The following is a 20,517-nucleotide window of genomic DNA, read 5'->3' on the forward strand; positions in this document are numbered from 1 at the left end:
CAGATAATCCCTGTCCCACATAGTTTCTTCCCTAAAAATTCACCTGACCTGGTGTACTCTTCTGATCACTACAATTTATTTTATTAGAGATGTATTATTTCCACCAAATTTGCATATCTGTTGGACAACATAAATATGTTAAAAAAGACTCAAAAAGAATCCCCATGCACCTAAGCATTTTACCTCTTGACTCATCCTTGCCCGAATCCTTGTTCTGGGAACATTTTTCATTATCTTTAAACAAAATTGCTGGCACGAAAGCCTTTAAGTCAATGAGATTCTCATAAAAATTTCTAGCATCTTCGTCCTCCCAGATACCCCCCTCCAGGTCATATTCTCCAGGCTTGCCTGGTGTGAAAATGTCGATACCAGGCCCATGCTCTGCAAGAAAACAGTGAAACTGTTAGAAAGTCATTTCCACAAATTTTGCACCTTAAAAAGGAAGATACTGTTAAAGACAAAAAAGAAAAAAACCCTTTAAAGTCATGTTTACCTGGTTAATACCATCTTTGTGCCCACTTTATTATTATAACATATATCTTGATGTGTTTTTAACAATCTGATTGTAATTTTATATGCATCAACAAGGTATCTTAAATTTGACACTGACAGAAAAAGACAGTATCAGAATGAAAGTTGAAATAAGTAAAATTAACAAATATATTCTGTGGTATCAGAATGGAAAGCTGTAACAGACCTCATCCACATTAGTATAAAAAGTAAATCATTTTGAGCATGATGAACTGTATCCCACCACACTTTAAAATATTACACTTTTTAAGCTTTTCTGTTCTTAAAGTTGGAGCATTCAAAAAATAAAGCTTTTTTAAGCTCAGTATCACTTTGGACGGAAGGTAGACTCAAGATTTCAATGTCTCTGTAAATCTAAAATTTAAAATTCATTCATTTTCCAAATTAAATGTTGTGCTTCTCCTAACAGATGGGGGTTGTCACAGACAGCCACCTAGTGTTCCTGCTCATGACATCATGATCCAAAACATACTTCAAATTAATTTTTTGAACAATATCAGATTATAAAACTCTAGCATATAATAGTTCTTTAAATATTAAAGAAATAATTCTTTCCATTATTTAATAGAATGCAAGTTGAAAAATAGATTTTATTTTCCATTCATTCCTGCATTACCTGAAAAAAGTTAAAGAAATACTTAACTTACCATAACTGCACAGCATATATGTATAGTTAACAAATTCAGTGTAATTATTTTACTAGAGAACACTTTATTATTCTTCAATATCTTTAAGGGGAAAAACCCTAACCAGAAGAAATCAATGGGAAGAACACATCAGCAAGGGGGTTTTGGTTAGCTTCCCCACCATGCCCAAGGAAGTCCAGTGCCCTGTTTACTTGCTTTAGAAGATGGCCTACCCTCAGGTGTTGGCTTGTCTTGGGGAAGGTCAGGCATATTTTCGTCCAGAAGATCAGCCAGAGACTGAGAATTTGCCAACAGCTTCTGATAGGACATTGCAAATTCCTCATATTGCTTGTGCCGATCTTCGCTCAGCTCTCCTTTGGAGTGAAGAATGCGCCTAAAACCATCAAATTTTAAAACCTGCAGTTAGACAGTCTTTTTCATTAAAAGTATTTGAGCTATAATCAACTACTACCAATTTCCCCACTGAGCAAAGCCAGCTTTTGCTCTAAGGGAATTACGTGCATTCTAGTTTAGACTGCAATGGTAATAGCAAAAATTTGGGTGATATTTTTTCCAACTGTTCCAAATTACCAATTTCAATATAGTCAAGTGTGGTACAGTAATAGAAGCTCTTTTGATGTCCAAAGACGAAGGCTATCTGATAAGAAAACTCATTTCTTAAAAATTATCATCTGCACTATATAAAAAAAAGACTCTTGTAAAGGAAAACATTCAACTAGTGTGAAAGGTGGATAAGAGTTGCTTTGCATCCGTAACAATACGTTTTCACATTGCTTAAATGAGTATTTGGACAACCATCACCAAGGGGCTCAGAAGAGTTGCACATTAAGAGGAATCCATTCATTTTTCCAACAGATTATTTCAAGGCTATCAGTTGAAATTAAGAGAAGTTATATTTGTTTTTTCACATGCACTTTGATTTCATGATACTGCCACACAGTAGTTTTAAACCATAATGTTTCAAATATTTGTTAAAATCGAAATCTGTTTTCATAAGAGACTTATGTTTGCAAGAGTATAAACACTGTTTAGAAGTGCACTACACACACTGAAGCCATTTCAGGATTACACGCAGAACAGTACCACTATTTTCTTACCAATTTAACAACAATTAAGGCCCAACAACTTATGAATGATTGCCCACAACACTTTATACCAGCTTAAAAATAAAGTCTCACTTGTTTTCAAAGAGTAAGTAATATAGTTCAAAAGTGTTACTCATTACATACTTAAAAAAAGGAAAGGGGGGGGCAAGCATTACATGCAAGTAATTATTTTTTACACTTATCTTTTTCTAGGTGGGCAGTACATAAAATGTACATGTTCTCCTAGAGTTCTGAATGCAGCAGCCGCACTTTAACGTTCCTTACCAAGAAGCGTGCTATTTTAGATCAAAAAGGTTTCTGTAACTTTTTGAAACTAACAGTTCCTTATTTTGAATTAAAGAAACCAGCGACATTATACGTTGCTTATATTACTGACTTTCAAATGATAGCCAAGATTCTAGATGAAAAACCAAAGAAAGATGTTTTGTCAGTCTGTGTGTTCCACATTCAAAGTTTCATAAAACTTCACCTAGAGTCTGCACAATACAGCCAGATATTCTCTATAGGAACATATGTGAAAAGTCTAAAACAAAGACCATTTAAATCTTGTATGTGTTCTGAAAGACAACACATTTTAGATGGATGTCATTTAGCAAAATCATACAGTAGTTACTAGGTCTGCAGGTTACAGACATATCTTTTATTTCAGAAAGACAAATCTTAGACAAATCTTTATCTCAACTTGCAAAGGCTTGCCTTTTACTTCCTATTGTACTTGCTTGCTCTGATCTATTTTAAGTCTTAAGAAATGGAAATAATCTAAGATTACCCATTATTTTAGGGAACACAAATCTGATATTAGCATTATAAAATTTTAAAAAACACGTAGCTTTTATCTCTATGCATGCTCTTGTATTTTCTAATTTAATTCTAACTCAAGAGTTGTAAATATTTTTTTCCTCAAGTTCCTGAAAACTCTTGGATGCAAGCTATTGTGATAAATATTGACCAATTACCATACCAATAGACTTTTGGGTTGCTTTTAACTAATAACTTAAACTATGTCTTCCTTCTGCTGTAGGTAGGATGTTACATGACTTCCAAAATTAAATACCAAAAAGAATACAAATAACCAACCTCTTACAGTAAAGAGCAGAGTTCCTACAGAAGACAGAAATATGAAACATTCCGGATTTTAAACACGAAAACCCAAGAACTTTCAGTACTTTGAATTAAACATACAGAACAAATTAATCTCTGCTAGTACAAAGCTTGCCACAGAAGACTGATGAAAGATTTCTGTCGTCTTTGATTTTGTGTCGGCTACACATGAGCTGGTTGCTCATTAGAGATGTTCTAGTCTGTTCCCAACTAAGGCTTCTGAGAAATGCACTTTCCCATCTGTGGCGTGTTTCACTTTGCATCAATGATGCTTGTACAGACAAGGCGGCACAGTCAGTTCCTTACCACTAAGGGACATCCTGGATCTGTTTTGGAGCTGTTTGGGGGCTGACTACAACAGGGTCAAAGAAAGTATTAATGGGCTCAGACGAAATGCGGACATTTCAAAGGGAAGCAGACAGAACATGCTTGCCTAGCAAGTCTCAAATTGGTTTTATGGTAGCTTGAATAAAGTCAGTAACATTGTACTGACCAGCTCTAACTACTGACAAATGCACCCTAAATCCTGTACTGAGATGAAAGCATCAGAAGAATTTGAAGTAAGGTGCGAATGCCGTAATTCCTGGAACTGGTTGTATCATCATATTATCATCAGTCTTTCATTAAGCAGCAATGATGCACCAATCACAGGCTTGCAAAAAAACTCAACATTTTATGGTATTAAAAAAAAAAATCTGTAACAGTTTAAGCAATATAAATTCGGAGATGTCAGTCTTAGATATGTTTAGTTCCATCTTAATAGTAAAACAAAAGTCATCTTTGTATGTAACGTGTTCATAGGGCAAGCAACAAAACCCCTCATACCTGCTGGAAACCAAAACCTGGTACAGCTGTCTTGCTAGATGGGAAAAAGCAGCTACACTATCAAAAGTTCTGTTTCTTGTCCCTCTTCCAAAAACATACCTACATAATATTCACTATCTTGGCTTGCAGATATCTGACAATTTCCAAAATGTAGTAGTTTAGTTGGGATTAAGGAAACAAACATAAGTGCTAACACGTGACCTTTCCATGGAGACAGCTATCCATTAAGTATATATTTTATTAAGTTGAAATATTTACCTGCAGTCTCATAAATATGGTTCTGTGCTATTATTAGGAAAAAAAACACAACTAAAAATAGTCCATGCTGTAGTAAAACTGCAGTTCAGTTTCCTGGTCAAAGACAAGTGTTAACAAATTCAAGCAAGATAAAACATATCAAACTTTAAAAAGCACAATCCATTTCCAAATACAATTAACAGAACAGTTTAAGGTACTTAATCTTACTTTACGTCTCTCTAAAATTTTAATAGAAGTGTTACAAAGCAAGTTCACTAGATCTTAAAAACACAGTTAACTTAGATGAATTTCTTCCATGTCCAACAATCACTTTTGAAAACCCACCCTGGCATTTCAGAATCAAATTCCTTCTTTCCAATCACATAGTCTGCACAGATTTCGCTATGCAACCAGCCACCTGTCAGGTTCTGCTGTCAAGGTGCAACTCAAGACAGTTTTCCTAATGAACCACTTGCAGAAATCTTTGTGTGTAATAATGCTTTTAAATTTTAACTAAACAATTCAGCTGGTAACACAGTGCTTGAGCTCTCATTAGCATATTAATTAACAATTAATTCAACCAGTCCATACAGCTTGAATCATTTCACAATGGTGGTAACTCTCCTGACACAGATAAATTCAAGAGGTATTTATCTGACAAAACATGAACAAATGATTCTGTTGATGCACAAGGGGGAGCAGCTCACTCCCTCTTCAGTTCATCTGTTCTGGAATAGTAGTGGGAATAAAAGCTGTTGCTATCAGTTAAGTAGATCAGGTTTTGAATACAGGTCTTCTCAATAGGATTACTGCCATTTTTACAATCACTTCTCAGAAATCAGCAATTTAGGAAAGTTTCTGCGGTATTCACAGACCTCTAACTAGCCAAACTTCTGTCTCTATGCCTCGCAGATCCATAGCATGCAACTGCCTACTATATCTCTTTGTTACAGACATGCTGAAACCAAATAAAATCGAGCAAGAAAGCTTTCTGTTGTCTTGTTTCTTAAACAAAACCTATTCTCCAACTTTTAAGGAGCTAAACTAAATATTTAAAAGTTGATATAAAAGATTAGAATTATCTTCATCTAGTGATAAATAATTCTTCACATTTCTTCCTGAAAACAAGGCTTTGCACCTAAATTCAGAGGATAGTTCAGACTGGAAGGGAACCTAAGGAGGTCTCTAGTCCAATCTCCTGTTCAAAGTAGGTCAATGATGAGTACACTTCCCTATCCTAAAACACTTAAGATTTTTCTTCTCTTGACCTCTTCACATCCTTTTTGATTATTTTCACTTAATTTCCTATTATACAGACTTTACAACATTCACTCATTGAAATCTTAGCCAGATTTTTAAAAACTATAAATATATGCACGTGAATTTTCCAGAATATTTTATAAAACAAATACTTTCATAACCATTTTTAAGTGGCTGGCAGAAAAACACACCAGTGAACTGGATCATTAGTGGGAAATTCAGCACAGAAAGAATACTATTTAAACATATCCACAAGTAAATGCTAAGTGGTGCACTGGGGGTCAATCACATGGAAACAAATTCAGTTAACCCAGTATTTTCTACTGTATCATGGTCCTGATTTGGAATTGTATCACATTTATGTCCAGAACCGACTATAATTGTGAAAGTATAAATGTTTATATTCATTAAATTAAGAAATGACAATAAGTCCATCCCCTTTAAAGGAATAAGGTACTTGGAAAAATAATGCTAGTTCAAAAGTCAGTTTACAATCCTGTGAAATGCAACACGTAACAAACAAACCAGATTAGGACCGCAGCAAAATACTTATCATCACAATGCATCTAAGTGTTTAAACCCTCCATTTGGGAACACCAGATTTTAGCGTGTTCTAAGCATACGTCTGGCCCTGGACTGATGTTTCAGCTCCGTATTTTGGATGAAACCTGTCTATGCAGTAATGCATTCACTCTATCTATCTGTTTGGAATTCGTCCAAAAGGATGTAAGAATTGCCAAATTTTAAGACCAGCAGTTGGCTTTAGACTGGCTCCAATAGTGACAATTCAGGATACTTCAAAGAAAAGCAAGTGATTATTAAACAATACGGTCAGGGTGGAAATTAAATCATTCAGATCTTAATGGTGTGCATGCTCATATCCTTCATATAGATGCTATACTATATATATACACACACTATATATACATATACTGTCTATACTACATATAGACATTTAAGGGAATTTATCAGATTGCCTGTACCCCTAATTTTTAATGCATCAAATATGCCTACATTAAAGTGTAAGAGTATCCTTTAATGTAACTACATTTTTCCTCCATGGCTCAGTACCATTGACAACACTGGTACACTAAAAAAGTAAGCAAACCAAAGCCATTGTGGCATATGCTCCGTAAGATATATGTGGGTGGAGAAGGAGAAATCAAATTGTGCCAACTGGAAAAGGACAATACCAGCTGGGAAAGAAGCATTACTTTCAAGCTGAGAATTAAAGCTAAAGGTCTTTTTTCTCCCCAACCTCCTTTAAAAGGTATTTGAAGAGACTTTTTTTTTTTTTTTTTTTTTTTTTTTTTTTTTTTAAGATATATTGCAGAACATGCTTTCTTCCACACACCACTGACATGGGCTCTTGTCTGGTGACAAAATCTGAAACAAATCTATGCACTTCATAATTAAACTGTTTTTTTCTCCATAAATTAAAAGCAACATTTAAGTGTCACCTGTTTTGTCTTTCAATATTTTGTAGCTCCCTGTGGTCCCTTTTCAGGTGTTTGGTCAAAGACGTAAAGTATTCCTTCAACAAATTCTGGAAGGGCTGCTGCTTCTCTGGGCTAATTATCTCACTAGGAGGAAAGCTCAAGTTAAACTTCTCTGCAGCAGTTTTTACTTTCCTTGGTACCAAACCAGCAATATCATCTCCACAGTGCCGACAAAAGCTGATAACCACAGAAACATGAGTGTGGGATTCTCGATCAGCGTTAATAATATTTTTAAGCTGCTCATAGATTAAAGACAGACCTTCCTTGTCAGTGAAAATCCCAACTATTGTCAATTCTGCAATGAAACGCAAATCAGTTCTTAACTTGGTAATGTTGGGAGTCTTCTCCTCTTTCCTTGCTTCAAAATGTTTTTTCCAAGCCTGAAGTAATGAAGGAGCAAAATCAGCATAGCGCTGGTGAAAGAGGGAACACAAGTGCACAGCACAGTTCACATCCGATATTTTCAGTTTAGCTTCCACAATAGAAGCTACCGCTTCTGCAATGTATTTGCTTAAATTTAGGCTATTAAAATCATGGGACAAGGAGTCCCTCTGTTGCTCTGTGATCGTTTTTAGCTTCTTAACAAAAGCTGTGTTCTTCTTCAGACTGGAGTCTAGTCTGCTAAAGAAGTTCTCCTCAGGGCGATTGTCCGGTGCATTCTGGTTTTTGCTACGAAGTTCTTTTCTTGCTTGATGGCGTTCCCAAGCCTCCTGATGGAGCTGATGTGCTTCGTCTTTTTCTCTAAAATAAATAAATAAATATTACTAATTTCATTACAGAACCTGATTTTCAGGTTAACAGCTTTCAGGTTAACAGGAAGAAGAAAAAAAAGTTTGAAACCCAGTAGCTCTAAACCCAGTAGCTCTACACACAAGTTTTCCCCAATACTCTAAAACACTCTAGCACTCCTATATTTAACAAGTTAATCCTAATAAGCTAAAGCATGTTTCAGTAAACTACCCTGCCTGAATTTTTGATGCAAAAGGCAAGTCCCACTTGCTACAAAACAGAATTTCAAGTATTTCTATGCAGAACATTTTACTTGCAATACACTTACAAAATACAAACATAAAATTCCCTTTACTCCAAACTGAGATACCTTTTAACGGGTTCCTGTACTGCACAGTTAAGAAATATAAGAAGAACCCCCCCCCCATCACTGAAATTGCACAGAAATTTTTAAAAAGGCGTAATACACCTGTCCCACCTAGATTTTGGCTATAACATTATCCTCTCTCTCAGAAAGTGACGTTATTTCACGCACAAGAATGACCAGAATCTTGGCTTTATTGTTCTAAGGATGATATCAAAAGGAACTGTGGTGTTGAAGGTATCATGCTATAAAATATTGTCTTGGTAAGATCATATACTGAACTTGTGGACTACATTCTTTGCTTGCTATCCAGGTATCAATTGTCTATGACCGATTAAAAGAAACTACAGCAATCACTCACAGTAGGTTTGCTCCTGTTACGATCTCCGGGCCTTTTTGACCCTGCATTCCCATTTTAAGGACACTAACACTTCTCCACCTTAAAATAAACTGTGGTTCTTTATTCAATCATATTTGTGCATTACATGGTCATCACCAATAAAAAGCCCAGAGCAGACACCCAAATAACAGAGGTTAACAGGTCAAACTCAAAACTATGCAGCAGTCACAAAGCATACTTAGTTAATCATGCAAAATTTATAATACTAGGCACAACTCATAAATAACTCAAACAATTCATCTCTAAACACAGCCCACAATCCTCACAGCAGAACTACAGCATTTGACACAATCAAACCATTACAAGATGACTTACTTGAGTTGAGCAGCTGCTTCCTCTTGTTGACGTTTAACTTCCTCCTCTTGCTTCTTTTTCTCTTCCTCTTCAAGTTTCTTTTTTTCTTCTTCTTCTTTCTTCTTTTGCTCTTCTTCCGCCTTTACTTTATCCTCTTCTTTTTTCTTCCGCTCCTTGTCTTCTTTTTTCCTTTTTTCCTCTTCCAATTTTTTCTTTTTATCTTCAGGAACCTTTAAAGTCTCTCTCTTCATTCCAACCTTGACGTCGTCTTTTGGCTTTTCCCTAGCGCTCACTGGTCGCCTTTCACTAAACTCTTTTTCTTTATTATTTAACGAAGATTCTTTTTCTTCCATAGTGGCTGGCTTTTTTCGCTCAGCTGGCATTGCGTTACCCAGGCAAGTCTGCAGAATCACAGGAAAGTAAGTATGTTTAGCTTGCTGTTAATACATTAATAAATTCACTTTCACAGCCCAGCCATACTCACTTAGTTTTCAACTGAATAAAATAATTCACAAATACTTGACTCGTCAGAGAAAAATCCAGGTACTAAGTAACCCGGAACTAAGGAATAAACCTAATGACAGGTAAAAATCCGTTATCTTCTTACAGTGTTCCAAGTTATAACGTTTAGCTCAAGGTAAGAGGGAAAGTGCAAGAATCAGTTTCCAAATCTAAATTATTATAATGATTATGTGAATATACTGTAAAGTTGTCTTCAACATGAATTGCAAAGTATTTGAAGTTTCTACAGCCCTAGGAATACAAGATACTAGAACATAATCAGAAGTCCATCTCAAAAACAAAACAAAAAACCAAAAACAAACCCCAAGACTGATTTAAAAAAAAAATTGTTTCAGCATCAAAACCTAATAAAACTCTGTTCCCCACGATTTATGTTCTATGTTACTCTGCACACCTGCATCTCTCAGATCTTTCTGTATACCTCCTAAGAATATCCCACCCTTGGATACTTCTGTTTAGGATCATACAATAATTCAGGTTAGAAGGTACCTCAAGAGGTCCAATCTCCTGCTCAAGGCAGAATCAACTCCGAGGTCGGATGAGGTTGCTCTGGACTTTCACCAGTCCAGTCTTGAAAACCTCCAAGGAAGGAGACCGCACAACCTCTTTGGACTAGTTCCAATGCTTGTCTGCCCTCATGGTGAAAAGTATCTCTTTATTTTTCTCTCTTTCCTTACCCTTCCCAAAATTTCCCCAATCATTGCAAGCATTATTCCCCATAGAAGAAGTACCAGCACAGCGCTGTGCTGAGACATATGCACAAACCTCCCTGCCAGCAGGACAAATGGAAACAATAATGGAAAGGTTACAATAACCAAGAGTTCTCAAAGGCACCAACTGACACCTTTCTATTCAATCAATTTTTTTCCATAAGGTTTGTAGAAGCTTTATCATCTTTGGGATTTCTAGCCCTCTACTCTGTGGTTGCATTTGGCAGAAGTTAACATACACTGAATAAGAAAAGACAGACTCAAGGAATAACTTAGGTTGGAAAGGACCTCTGGAAATCACCTAGTTCAAACCTACTGCTCAAAGGAAGTCCAACTAGATCACGTTGCTCAGAGCCCTGTACAGTTCAGTTTTGAATACCTCCAAGGACAGAGATCCCACAGCCTCTCTGGGCCCCCATTCCAACATCTGAGCACCCACATGATGAAAAAGGTTTTCCTAATATCACATAGGAATATGACAAGTTCCCATTTGTGGTTTTTGCCACAAATAGTGGTAGATAGCAATAAGACCTCCCCTTCTCTTCCTGTGGATGAAGAAATCCAGTCCTCTGAGCCTCTATTCAGGCACCTTGTGCTTCCATGTCCGATTGTCTCCATGGTCCTCCACTGGACTTGCTCCATTGCATCAATGTCTTTCGTGTATCAGAGAGCCCACAACTGCACATAGTGTCCAGATGTGATCTTGCAAGTACCTGAGAGAGGGGAAGAATCACTTCTTCCCACAACCTGCCGTAAAACTCTCGCAAAGAGAGTCCAGAATGCAGTTGGCCACCTTAAAGCACAGGCACTCCGCTGACTCATGTGCGGGATCAGAGAGGGCCAGACAGGACTGAAACAGCCAGTGAAGCCATCCAAGCCCCACTTAGGGCAGTCTCAGTTCCTCTCTTGGGGGAGATGGGGGGAGGAGGGGAAGGGGAAGCTCGTATTCACTGTAAGCTTTAATTGTTGTATTTCATTCTTCTTCATGCTGTTTGCCTTGAACTACTGATACATTAAACACCAGAACACTTTTGGGTCCTGAAGTACTGCAAGGCTTGCAGTAAAATGCTTGCATATTGACAGAATTAAGGTCCCAGTTCTGCAAATACTTATACATCAGCTTCACATATTTATATGCTTTTAGTTAAGCATATATATATATAAGCAGGACTGCTGGGACATGGTTGCATGCAAAAATCTCCTAAGGAAGCATCACTTGATTTTATTCCTAATGCTTGTTTGATTCCCAAATACCACTCCTATTTTTGTATAATTTCTACATTTCATTCATCTTGGATGATGAAAACAGGCCAGATTTGCCTTGCATCCATTCAACAAAATGGATACTGAGACACCTGCATTCCAATTCAACATAAGAAGGAGATCTCTAGTTCTTTTCAATTATTAAATAAGATTTATAAATATGAAATCACATTAAAGAAAAGTTCTACTTATAAGTAAATATTAAAATTAAAAAAAAAAAAAAAACCCCACACACTCATTCCCTCCCCCAATCCCAACAGTAACCTGACAGATTCTTAAATAATATCATCACAGAGTGACTATCCCATATGGAAAACTGCATTACTTTTATATATTTGTCCACGTCTTCTGAAGAAAAATACTTTTACAAAAATTCATAGAACAGAACACTCAGATATGGTAAAAGTATAAGTTGTCCTTCAAATAAAAAGAAAGTAGTGAAGCCTTATCAGTGGAGAATCTATTCAGGAGTTGGCCTCTGTAATAGCAATTGGCAGCAGTACCAATTAAGAAATGTTTCTTGGACTGATTTATGTAACTGAAACTACTTCAATCAGCATAGCTTACACAAATACTAACAAATTTGGCTCCCTATTGCTTGTCTACAACTAAAAATTAAATAGAGTGTGGTCCTCAAAGATCCATCTAGAAGATGCAAACCCTCCAAATATTTTGTTTCAAATTCAGCCGTAAAAGTTCGTTAACCTTTTGTCATTAATCTTTTCTCACTATGAACACACACTGGAAGTTGCATCAGTTCAAGGCAGCTAAACTACCTCTCTCAACCTTTTTAACTAAAGTGTTTGAAAGTTTTAGCATTCAAACATTGCTTTAACATTGTGTCGGTAAGACCATGAGACTCTAATCCATGAGACCACTGCATGAAACTCTCCAAGACAGCTTTGTTAAATTAAATGTTTATGTTCACCGAGAAGCCTTTTAAACACAAACACAGAGCAACATATTAATTAAAAAAAAAGTGTTAGATTCTGAAAGATAAATTTGTAGCTAAGTTTAAAAGGAAAACACTGGAAAAAATGGATGTCTGATTAAAGAAATGTCGGAAAAACACACATTACAATTCCAACACACTGGCTTTTATCTTTGTTCCCCACCTGTTGTTCATGGAGTAACTCGATTAATTATAACGGGGGGGAGAGACAGCTACATACGCAATCTTTAGCATCATGGTCACTTACTAAAAGCAGTACTCATCCTCTTACCACTTACAGAAACTCAGAATTCTGTTTTCAAGGGATGTTCGATACTTGCTTGTACAAAAGCAAGAGAGAGAAGATGGGATAGAGAAAAGGAATGGAGAATAATCCGGTACATTGTGATTTCAATCCCAAAGCAGTATTTTCTCCCCCTCCCTGCCATGAACATTGGTGCTAAAGAAACCCACTTTCTAACAGATTTCCGTCATATATCACAGAACAAATTTGCACTGCAATACTCTGTGCTGCCCACTGGGTATAGCTCCTTATCTCTCCAAACCTTCCCACTGCTCTGCCAGCTCTCTTTGTATCTACCAACTACCGACTGCAGGAAGCAGCCAGTGTGGTGGCTGTCTCCAAGCTATACACACACACTGATTCACTGGTCAGTACATGAGTGCCAACTAACAGCACAGACAGAACAGAATTGTTCACTGAATGTATGCTGCAGCCTTTCCCTCAGTGTAAATGTTAACTTAAGTCTTTTTCTTCTTCTCAGCCATTGATTATCACAAGATCTGTAGAAGGGTTACACCATTGAAACTTCTGGCTGTCTAATCTGGCTGAAACTGGTCAAAAGGTTCAAAAGTTACAAGATGCAGAGGAAAAAAAACATATGGACAGGCAGCAGGCTCTTAATTAAGCCTCATTTTCACAGGAAACCTATGAAAAAAGACAGGCTGAAGATATACAGTTAGGTCCAAATTAAGGGAATGGTAAGGAATCATTAAAAGAAAGGAACTTCTGTTTAGTACCTAATGCTTATATGAATGCACTGGTGAAAAGGAAAGGTGAAATGAACTTCAGAAGCCAACAGATCAGAGGAACTGGTGCTTCACAGCTCAAAGTTAGACCAGAGATGACAGAAAGAAGACACGAGTTCAATATGCTCTTGGACCCTTCACCACCACTATCTGTAGTGACATCTAGAAGCTCTGAATCTGTAATATCTTAGTTCCATCACCTACAGATGCTATTTTTCCTAGCGAAAACTACTTTTTATTTCTTCCACAATTTTTTCCTACCTGAACTCAAGCTTAATTAAAAATTATTCATTGTTTTTGAATTTCTATTTAGCTTTCCACACCAACCTCACTCTGTGAAAAACTGATGGGATTAGGTGACATTTAACAGAAAACATTGACATAAGGGCTTATTCTCAAGGCATCCAAAGGTTTGTACAAGGTATTAAAGATCAGCACCATTAACGTAACCACCGTTCAGAACAAAAGCATAAACACCACCATCCGCCGCCTTGACCTGAGCTGCTTAACTCTCTCACATCGATAAAAACAGTTTATCACAGAGGGGCTGAAATTCCATGAATTGGAATCTCAATTCTTACAAACACAAGCACGGGAGGAGAAATATCGTTGTATGAACATCAGACATAAACAATAAGTGTCTGCTTTACTAAACTTTTCCCTGTTATTTTTGTACTGCTATGAGAAGTTAATTTAATCACATAATTATTCCTTTATGCAGCTACTCTACCACAGAACAGGTGAGGGAGATAAAGAATGTATGCAAGAGGCCCCACTTCCAAGTTTCTAGTGATGCGCTTTCTAATGGTGACAAAATTCATCTGTTAGACTTCTGAGTCTTTTTCAGCATGTTAAAAGTTTCCAGAATTGAAACGCAATTGCAGTTTTTTCTAACAAGGAAGATAAGAAAAATATCACGGCCAGTCAGAAGAAAAATTCAGACCTAGCCGTAAGTTTCTGACAGGTGAGACACAGGACAAGACACCGTAGTGCCGGTGAAGGAGCCCCCCGCCCGCCGGCCGGGCAGCGGGCCCGGCTAACCAGCTGGGCGGTTTTACTTTCGTTTCCACGCGTCTCGCGGAAAGCGCTTGGCTGCCAGAGGCGCAGCAGCACCCCTACCCCTCCCGCCGCGGAGCGGAGGCCCGGCAGCGAGCCGCCGAACGGGCGCACCGCGGGGCGGCTCGCGGCAGCCCGCGACCCCACGGGCGCCCCAGGCACGTCCAGCGCCAGCAACTCGGCCGCGGAGCCGCCTGCGCGGGCTCGGCCTTCCCCGCCCGCGGCGGAGCCTACGGAAACCTGCCCCCGCCCTGCGCCGCCGCGGCCCCGAGCCCTGGGCCGAGGAGGCGCCGCCTCGCGGCCCCCGCCCCGCGCCCCCCCGCCGCGCCCCGCGCCCTCTCCCGCGGGGCCGCCGCTACCTCCGCCCGGGGCAAACATCGGCGCGGCCTCCCGCGGAGCGCCGACTCCTCCGCCCGCCGCCGCCCCCTCTCCTGCGCGCGAGGACCCCGCGCTCTTCTCGCCTCGCGCCGCGCCGCGCTGCCTGCCGGGGCGCCCCGCCGCGCTGCCTGCCCCGCCGCGCCGCCCCCCGCCAGGCCGCGCCGCCCGCCCCCCGCCGCCGAAACGGAGCGCGGCGCCGCCTACCCGCGCCGCCGCCGCCGCTTCGGCGCGCTCGGCGAGCGGCGGTTTCCGGCGGGCGGCGTCAGGCAGCGCGGCGGGCAGCCCCCGGCGGGGTCCTGCAGGCGGGCAGCGGGCAGCCCCACTCGCGTTACCGGGGCTGCGGAGGCGGAAGTGGCCGAGGGCGGGGCGGCCTGGGGGAGTCCGCTGTGGCGCTTCCTTGGCGGCGCCAGCGCACGCCTGGCCTCGCCGCCGTCTGACGTCACCGCCGTGACGTCGCTTTTGGCAGTGCAGGCGGCGGCGTGTTGCGTCACGGCCACCGTCACGTCTGGGGTCTCGCACGCGGCGTCGGCGTGACGGGCCGGGGCCGCCCTGCAGCGTGGTGGTGTCGTTCCCCTGCGGGACAGGAGGGAGCTTTCTCCGTCTTTTAGCCCTGGGTGCTGCCGTCACCTTTTTTTTCTTTTCTTTTTTTTAACTATTAACACATATACCCTTGAAATTGTAAGTGCGAGCTCTCATTTGAGTGAAGAATCGGACTACATGGGAATCACTACATTGCACTTAGGCTCAAGCTGTTTTAAAACGATGTTTTAAAGCAACCCTCGAGTACCTGTTAATGATCTTTTCCCCTGAGGTTTCATAGCTTTGTTCGTATCGCTGTTAATTAGGTGGCAGAATCCTCGGGAAATAACCCTGCCTCCCTAGAGCACCTCGGAGAGTGAGAGCAGGGTTTGTACCAGGCCTCTTCAGCCATTACCACAATGAAAACATGGGAATGACGGTGGCATAATATCAAGTTAAATTGCATGGTCGGATGATGTTACGGATGTTCTCTACTGTATTTTATGGTGTAACACATTACTTTCTATTGGATAATTAACAGTAGTAGAATAGTGCCTTTTTAAGTACTTGAAGCTCCAAGTCTCTTTCAAAATTCTGTATCAGTCAGTCAAAAGCAAACTTCAAACTGGTGTATATGTTAAATGCGAACAAATAATAATAATACTTTTGTTCAGTGTTCTCCTGAATCTGATTGCTCCCTGGATGATCCACCGAAGGGAGGGGAACTGTAAGCAAAAAATAAGTGTGCATCAAAACTTTGAAATAGTTGACTGATCTAACCTGATATTAAAATGAGTCAACAAAAATAACTGTCTCATTTCTAGATTGCACTGTCCTATTGCAAGTTATCAGAATGGACTAAAACATTCTGGTATCTCCACTGTGTCCTCCTCTTGTAGCAATATTACTGTCTGGATATGTGAAACCATTTACAATCATTAATTTAGTTGCACAAAAACTCCAAATTTACTTGAAAGGCTCATGATCTGTGAGTCTGGCCATGCTATTGGCTATTATGCTGCGCAAAATTGGCCCAAGCTGAAAAATCCCACTCTGCACAGTCCAGAATTTTAGAATGGTGTATAGTTTACATTTACAATGCTGATTCTTATTCCAAGCACTGACGTTTCTGATACAAGCCTTCCCTAGTTACGGTAGTGTTACACGCCTTTAGATTTATGATGAGCACACAAAAATACTTGACCGTGACATCAGTCCCAGGACTGGATGTGCACAATGAGGTTATTCAGCAGTTAAAGCCACCTTTTATTCAAAGGCAAAAGTCAGCCCAAATTTAATCCTCTGTTTACTGTTTAATGATGCAGAGTTTTAGGTGTACTCTGCCAACTGTTACAGGACCAGACAGTCTTTTTCCAGAAAAGAGCTCTCCTTCCTGTTGTTCCTCCTTCTTCCTTCATTGCTCATTTTTACAGACATTTCTAAAAATCTCTTTTTGGAAAAGTTTTTTAATGACTGTATGAAAGGATGAAGTCATGCTTGTTATTTACATAGATCATTCAAATGTCCTTGCTACCCAAAGATTTTATCTACTTTCCAAATCACGTTGATTTACCAGGCTGATTAAACTGATTTAATAGAATGGAGAAGATCCATGTGCTAAAAAAAAAAAGAGAGAAATTAAATGGGAAGGATATCTACATGTTATTGTTGGCACTTCATTTTCCAAATACACTAGTCATATAACGTGTCAGTGAACACCTTTGAGTGAGCTGTTTTGTTCGAGTTTGAAAAGGCAGGCTCAGCGTTATCTTAGGTTTAAAATTCAGTTTCAGTGGCATTACATCAAGCAATGTTGGCTTATGTTCTTTTGAAGAATGACACTGCTGCCTTGTCTAACATGAATAAAATGCACTATCACTAAAATTTTGAAAGGAAACAATAGCTCCTTGTTTATTATTTCCAGAGACTATCCCACGTTCCCCACCAACCACAGTTATGCTGGAGCTGTCTTTTGTAAAGACAATGCAAGTAAATCTTGTTTTACACCTTGGTCTGATAGGTCAAAAACCTTTTCCTTATGAAGTACCTGTTTCATATGTGGCTACTTATGAACTGATCAAGTCTTCCTACTAATCAAAACTAAGTAGATGTCATTGCTTGAGTCTCAGATATAAAGCACCTCTTTTGATTTTTTTAATTCTTGAAGCTCCTCTTCCCAACTTTTTCAATGTTTCCTGAATTATTGGTTCAAAACATGGACACAATATTTAGCGAGGAATCCCATTAACGCCAAACTAGAATCTGTATGTGTACTCAATATTGCCTTGTAGCCAAATCCAGAAAATGATCCTTTTGCCAAATGAGCTGATATTCACATAACTTTTTCAGACCCATCTGTTTTAGTCCCATGATTTTCAGAGATTATTTATAGTCACTGCTTCCTGAGAAGGAGCTACATTTTAGTGCACACTCTTTTTTCCAGGTGTACAAGCTTATATCTGATTCTGTTAAAATAAATCTCATTTGCTTATGTATGAGATCAGTATGAGATTCAGATCCAAGACAGCTTCTCTTCATCACTTACCTCCAGCTGATGGACTTTGTCAGGGCTTACTTTGTGGGAAGGGTTTTCAGGTTGGTATAACTACTAGAGTGCCAGGGACTACATCCCTTTTGGACCCCTTTAGAAATACTCCCAGTTTATGATGATTTTCTGTTTAAAATATTACAAGTTTAGATCCACTGGGTAGACAGTTTTATACTGCTTAATACATACAACCTTGATTTTGAGCCATTCCTAGTTTCTTAGCCAGGGCATCAGGTAGTACTGAGTCAGTCTCATATCAGAGTCATCCCTAGGACAGCCTCCCATCTCTGCCAGCACAGCCAGGCCAGGAGAGTCCTCTCGTGGAGCCAGGGCATATGAATATAGAAGCAGTGTTTCTGCTGGCATAAGTACCACTTTCTCACACTCGGACATGAACCAAAGCCAATGAAACCACTCTTCTATTGACCTAGATGTAGTTACAGCAGGAGTCTTGCCTTGTGTAATCATATCCCAGGGAAGATGATTATGCTGGCAAAAGTCTGCAAAGTACTATTCAGTACTCTAAATCTTTTATCTACTGAACTTTGAATCTCAAAAACAAAAAGGTTGATTTGATATTTATTCCATAAACCCATGCGTAGGGTTGATTAAAGCAATAAGTGAACCTGTATATACCAACATTCAGTTACTTCCCTGGGATCTGCCTGGGATCAACATTCTGTTACCGAACCACCTCATTTAGTTCTTTCTAAACATTAGGTAGCATTAGTTTTCTTATTCGGAAGATGTTCAATACTTCAAATCTATTCATATCAGTAACTGAGAAGAGAAATATTCAATTAGCTATCTGCTTTAAAGCAAAAACATTGTATCTGCTATTTGACAAATATTTGCTTAAGAACTGTGGAAAAGTATTTCATCATGTGATCTGTCTGCAATATTTGTCTTTTTCCCCAAGTGCAGTACAGAAATATTTGATTGTATCAACCTTTTCTGCCTCCTTATTGTCAACTTTGCTGTATCATGCGATGGAGCAACGTTATTTTCACGGCTCCTTTGTTCTCAATATACATTAAAAAATAGTACCCAAAGCCACATTTCTACCGTGCTTTACCCTGTTAGCCACGTCAGCCATCCCTCTATAGCAGTATCCGTTTGCTTTCTTTGCAGCGTTAAATGTCATTCGCTTCTTTTTCCGCCCAAATTGGCTTTTATAGAACTGCATAAAACCAACCCCATACAGGCCTCAAGGAACACAAACGGCACGTCTCCAAGAACTGTAAATATCATAAAATCCCTGCTCAGCTGCGGCGCCGTAACTAATTCAGTGGCAAAATTCAGTTCCAGCTGTCTCAAAACTGTATAATCGGTTTGATTTGAAGAAGAAAAATACGCTTTTTAGGTTCCCAGTTATGAAGGCAATCTACAAAGATGCTTGCCTGTAATTCTCCTGCCTCCCAGGTCTGCACTCGTACAAGGTTTAGATGAAGCTTTTAGATTTTGTTAAAACTTGGATCTTTTATCAGTTTGTCTCATCATGCACTAAAGTACAGCCTAGAACGGGAACAAGAAGGTGAGCTCAAAGGAGGCCAAATGAATGAGAAAAAAAAGAAGGAAATTACTAGAAGCTGTAAAACAGAACTTCTGTTGCTATTTTTAGTTTCACAGGCAACCTAACTCGTGAACTTTGTGAGGCGATGAGGTTAAAATGTCTTTTCCCAGTTTACGCACAGTCTGGCGTATGATGGACTTCAGGTGGGTCGAGATTAAACTTGGAGAAGTTTTACGAGAGACTGGGTAGCTGATTGAACCCGTCACAGCGTTTTCGTAGGAAATGTCGGGAGACGAGAAAATGCTTCTGAAGTCAATGAGAGGATTAGAGAAATCATCTGAGCATATATGAAGGAGGAAAGCTGCCTGCAGCACCTGAAAATGTAACACAGGATTAATTTTGGTCTTTTCTCATCCTTCGCTTTATACAGCCTTTCACGAGGAACAGTGCTACAGTTACCCCCTAGGCCTCCATCACCCTCCCTACCTCCTGCTTTAAAAGATACACCCACAAACATGTTTGCATTTTATTCCCATTAACAGGTCAACACGGTGATGCGTTGAGAAGTTCAGCACTTCCACTTCCAGGCCAGAAGCGGTTAAGCCTCGCATCTCTCCCCTTCATCGCATGGATCCAGCCTAAGCCTAGTTGGCGGCCAGGGAAAGGCAGCGCTGCCCTCGCTCGTCCCATGCGCTCCGCCACCGCGGCGGTCGCTAGCGGAGACATCGCACCTGTTTCAGGCCAGCGGTGGCACTTTCGCCGTTTTGTTTTTCCTCCCAAAGCGCCTCTTTTCACACCTCCTCGTGGCGGGCAGCAGTCCGCACGCTCCCAGCAGGGGCAGGCAGGGGGCTGAGCCGACATTTGTGCCCATTTATCACTGGTTTGAGGGGGTGGGAGGGAAATGGCGGAGCCAGCAGCTGCTTTCCCTCAGGGTCGCGCCCCTGGGCCTCCCTCCCCACCCTGCGCGGCGGGCGGCGGGAGGTGGCCGCGGGCTAACGGCTCCCCACATGGCGGCAGGAGGCGGCGCCGCCGCG

General features: G+C 40.1%; 1 protein-coding gene and 1 long non-coding RNA gene across 6 annotated transcripts in view; both read right to left on the reverse strand.

Moving 5' to 3' along the window:
* UPF2 (UPF2 regulator of nonsense mediated mRNA decay) overlaps window positions 1-15,255 on the reverse strand; it is a 73,554-nt gene extending 58,299 nt beyond the window's left edge. For 4 of the 5 annotated variants that reach the window (XM_064502938.1, XM_064502764.1, XM_064503011.1 and 1 more), the window contains exons 1-5: window positions 14,885-15,040; window positions 9,015-9,394; window positions 7,168-7,947; window positions 1,391-1,551; window positions 184-381 (exon numbers count right to left, since the gene is read on the reverse strand). In XM_064502938.1, the coding sequence (XP_064359008.1) occupies window positions 184-381; window positions 1,391-1,551; window positions 7,168-7,947; window positions 9,015-9,376 (1,501 nt within the window). In that variant the 5' untranslated portion in view covers window positions 9,377-9,394; window positions 14,885-15,040. Of the gene's footprint in view, window positions 1-183; window positions 382-1,390; window positions 1,552-7,167; window positions 7,948-9,014; window positions 9,395-14,884; window positions 15,041-15,107 lie in introns of those variants that run through there. The other variant, XM_064502826.1, reaches the window with a different exon arrangement.
* A 3,280-nt stretch (window positions 15,256-18,535) lies between these two features.
* On the reverse strand, window positions 18,536-20,517 carry LOC112994756 (uncharacterized). Its single transcript, XR_003262020.2, has 2 exons — window positions 20,215-20,517; window positions 18,536-19,857 (listed from the first exon to the last, which is right to left on the reverse strand). It is a non-coding gene; the product is annotated as an uncharacterized LOC112994756 (long non-coding RNA).

This window comes from Dromaius novaehollandiae, chromosome 1 (genome assembly GCF_036370855.1).
Source record: "Dromaius novaehollandiae isolate bDroNov1 chromosome 1, bDroNov1.hap1, whole genome shotgun sequence".
Taxonomy (NCBI): Eukaryota; Metazoa; Chordata; class Aves; order Casuariiformes; family Dromaiidae; genus Dromaius; species Dromaius novaehollandiae.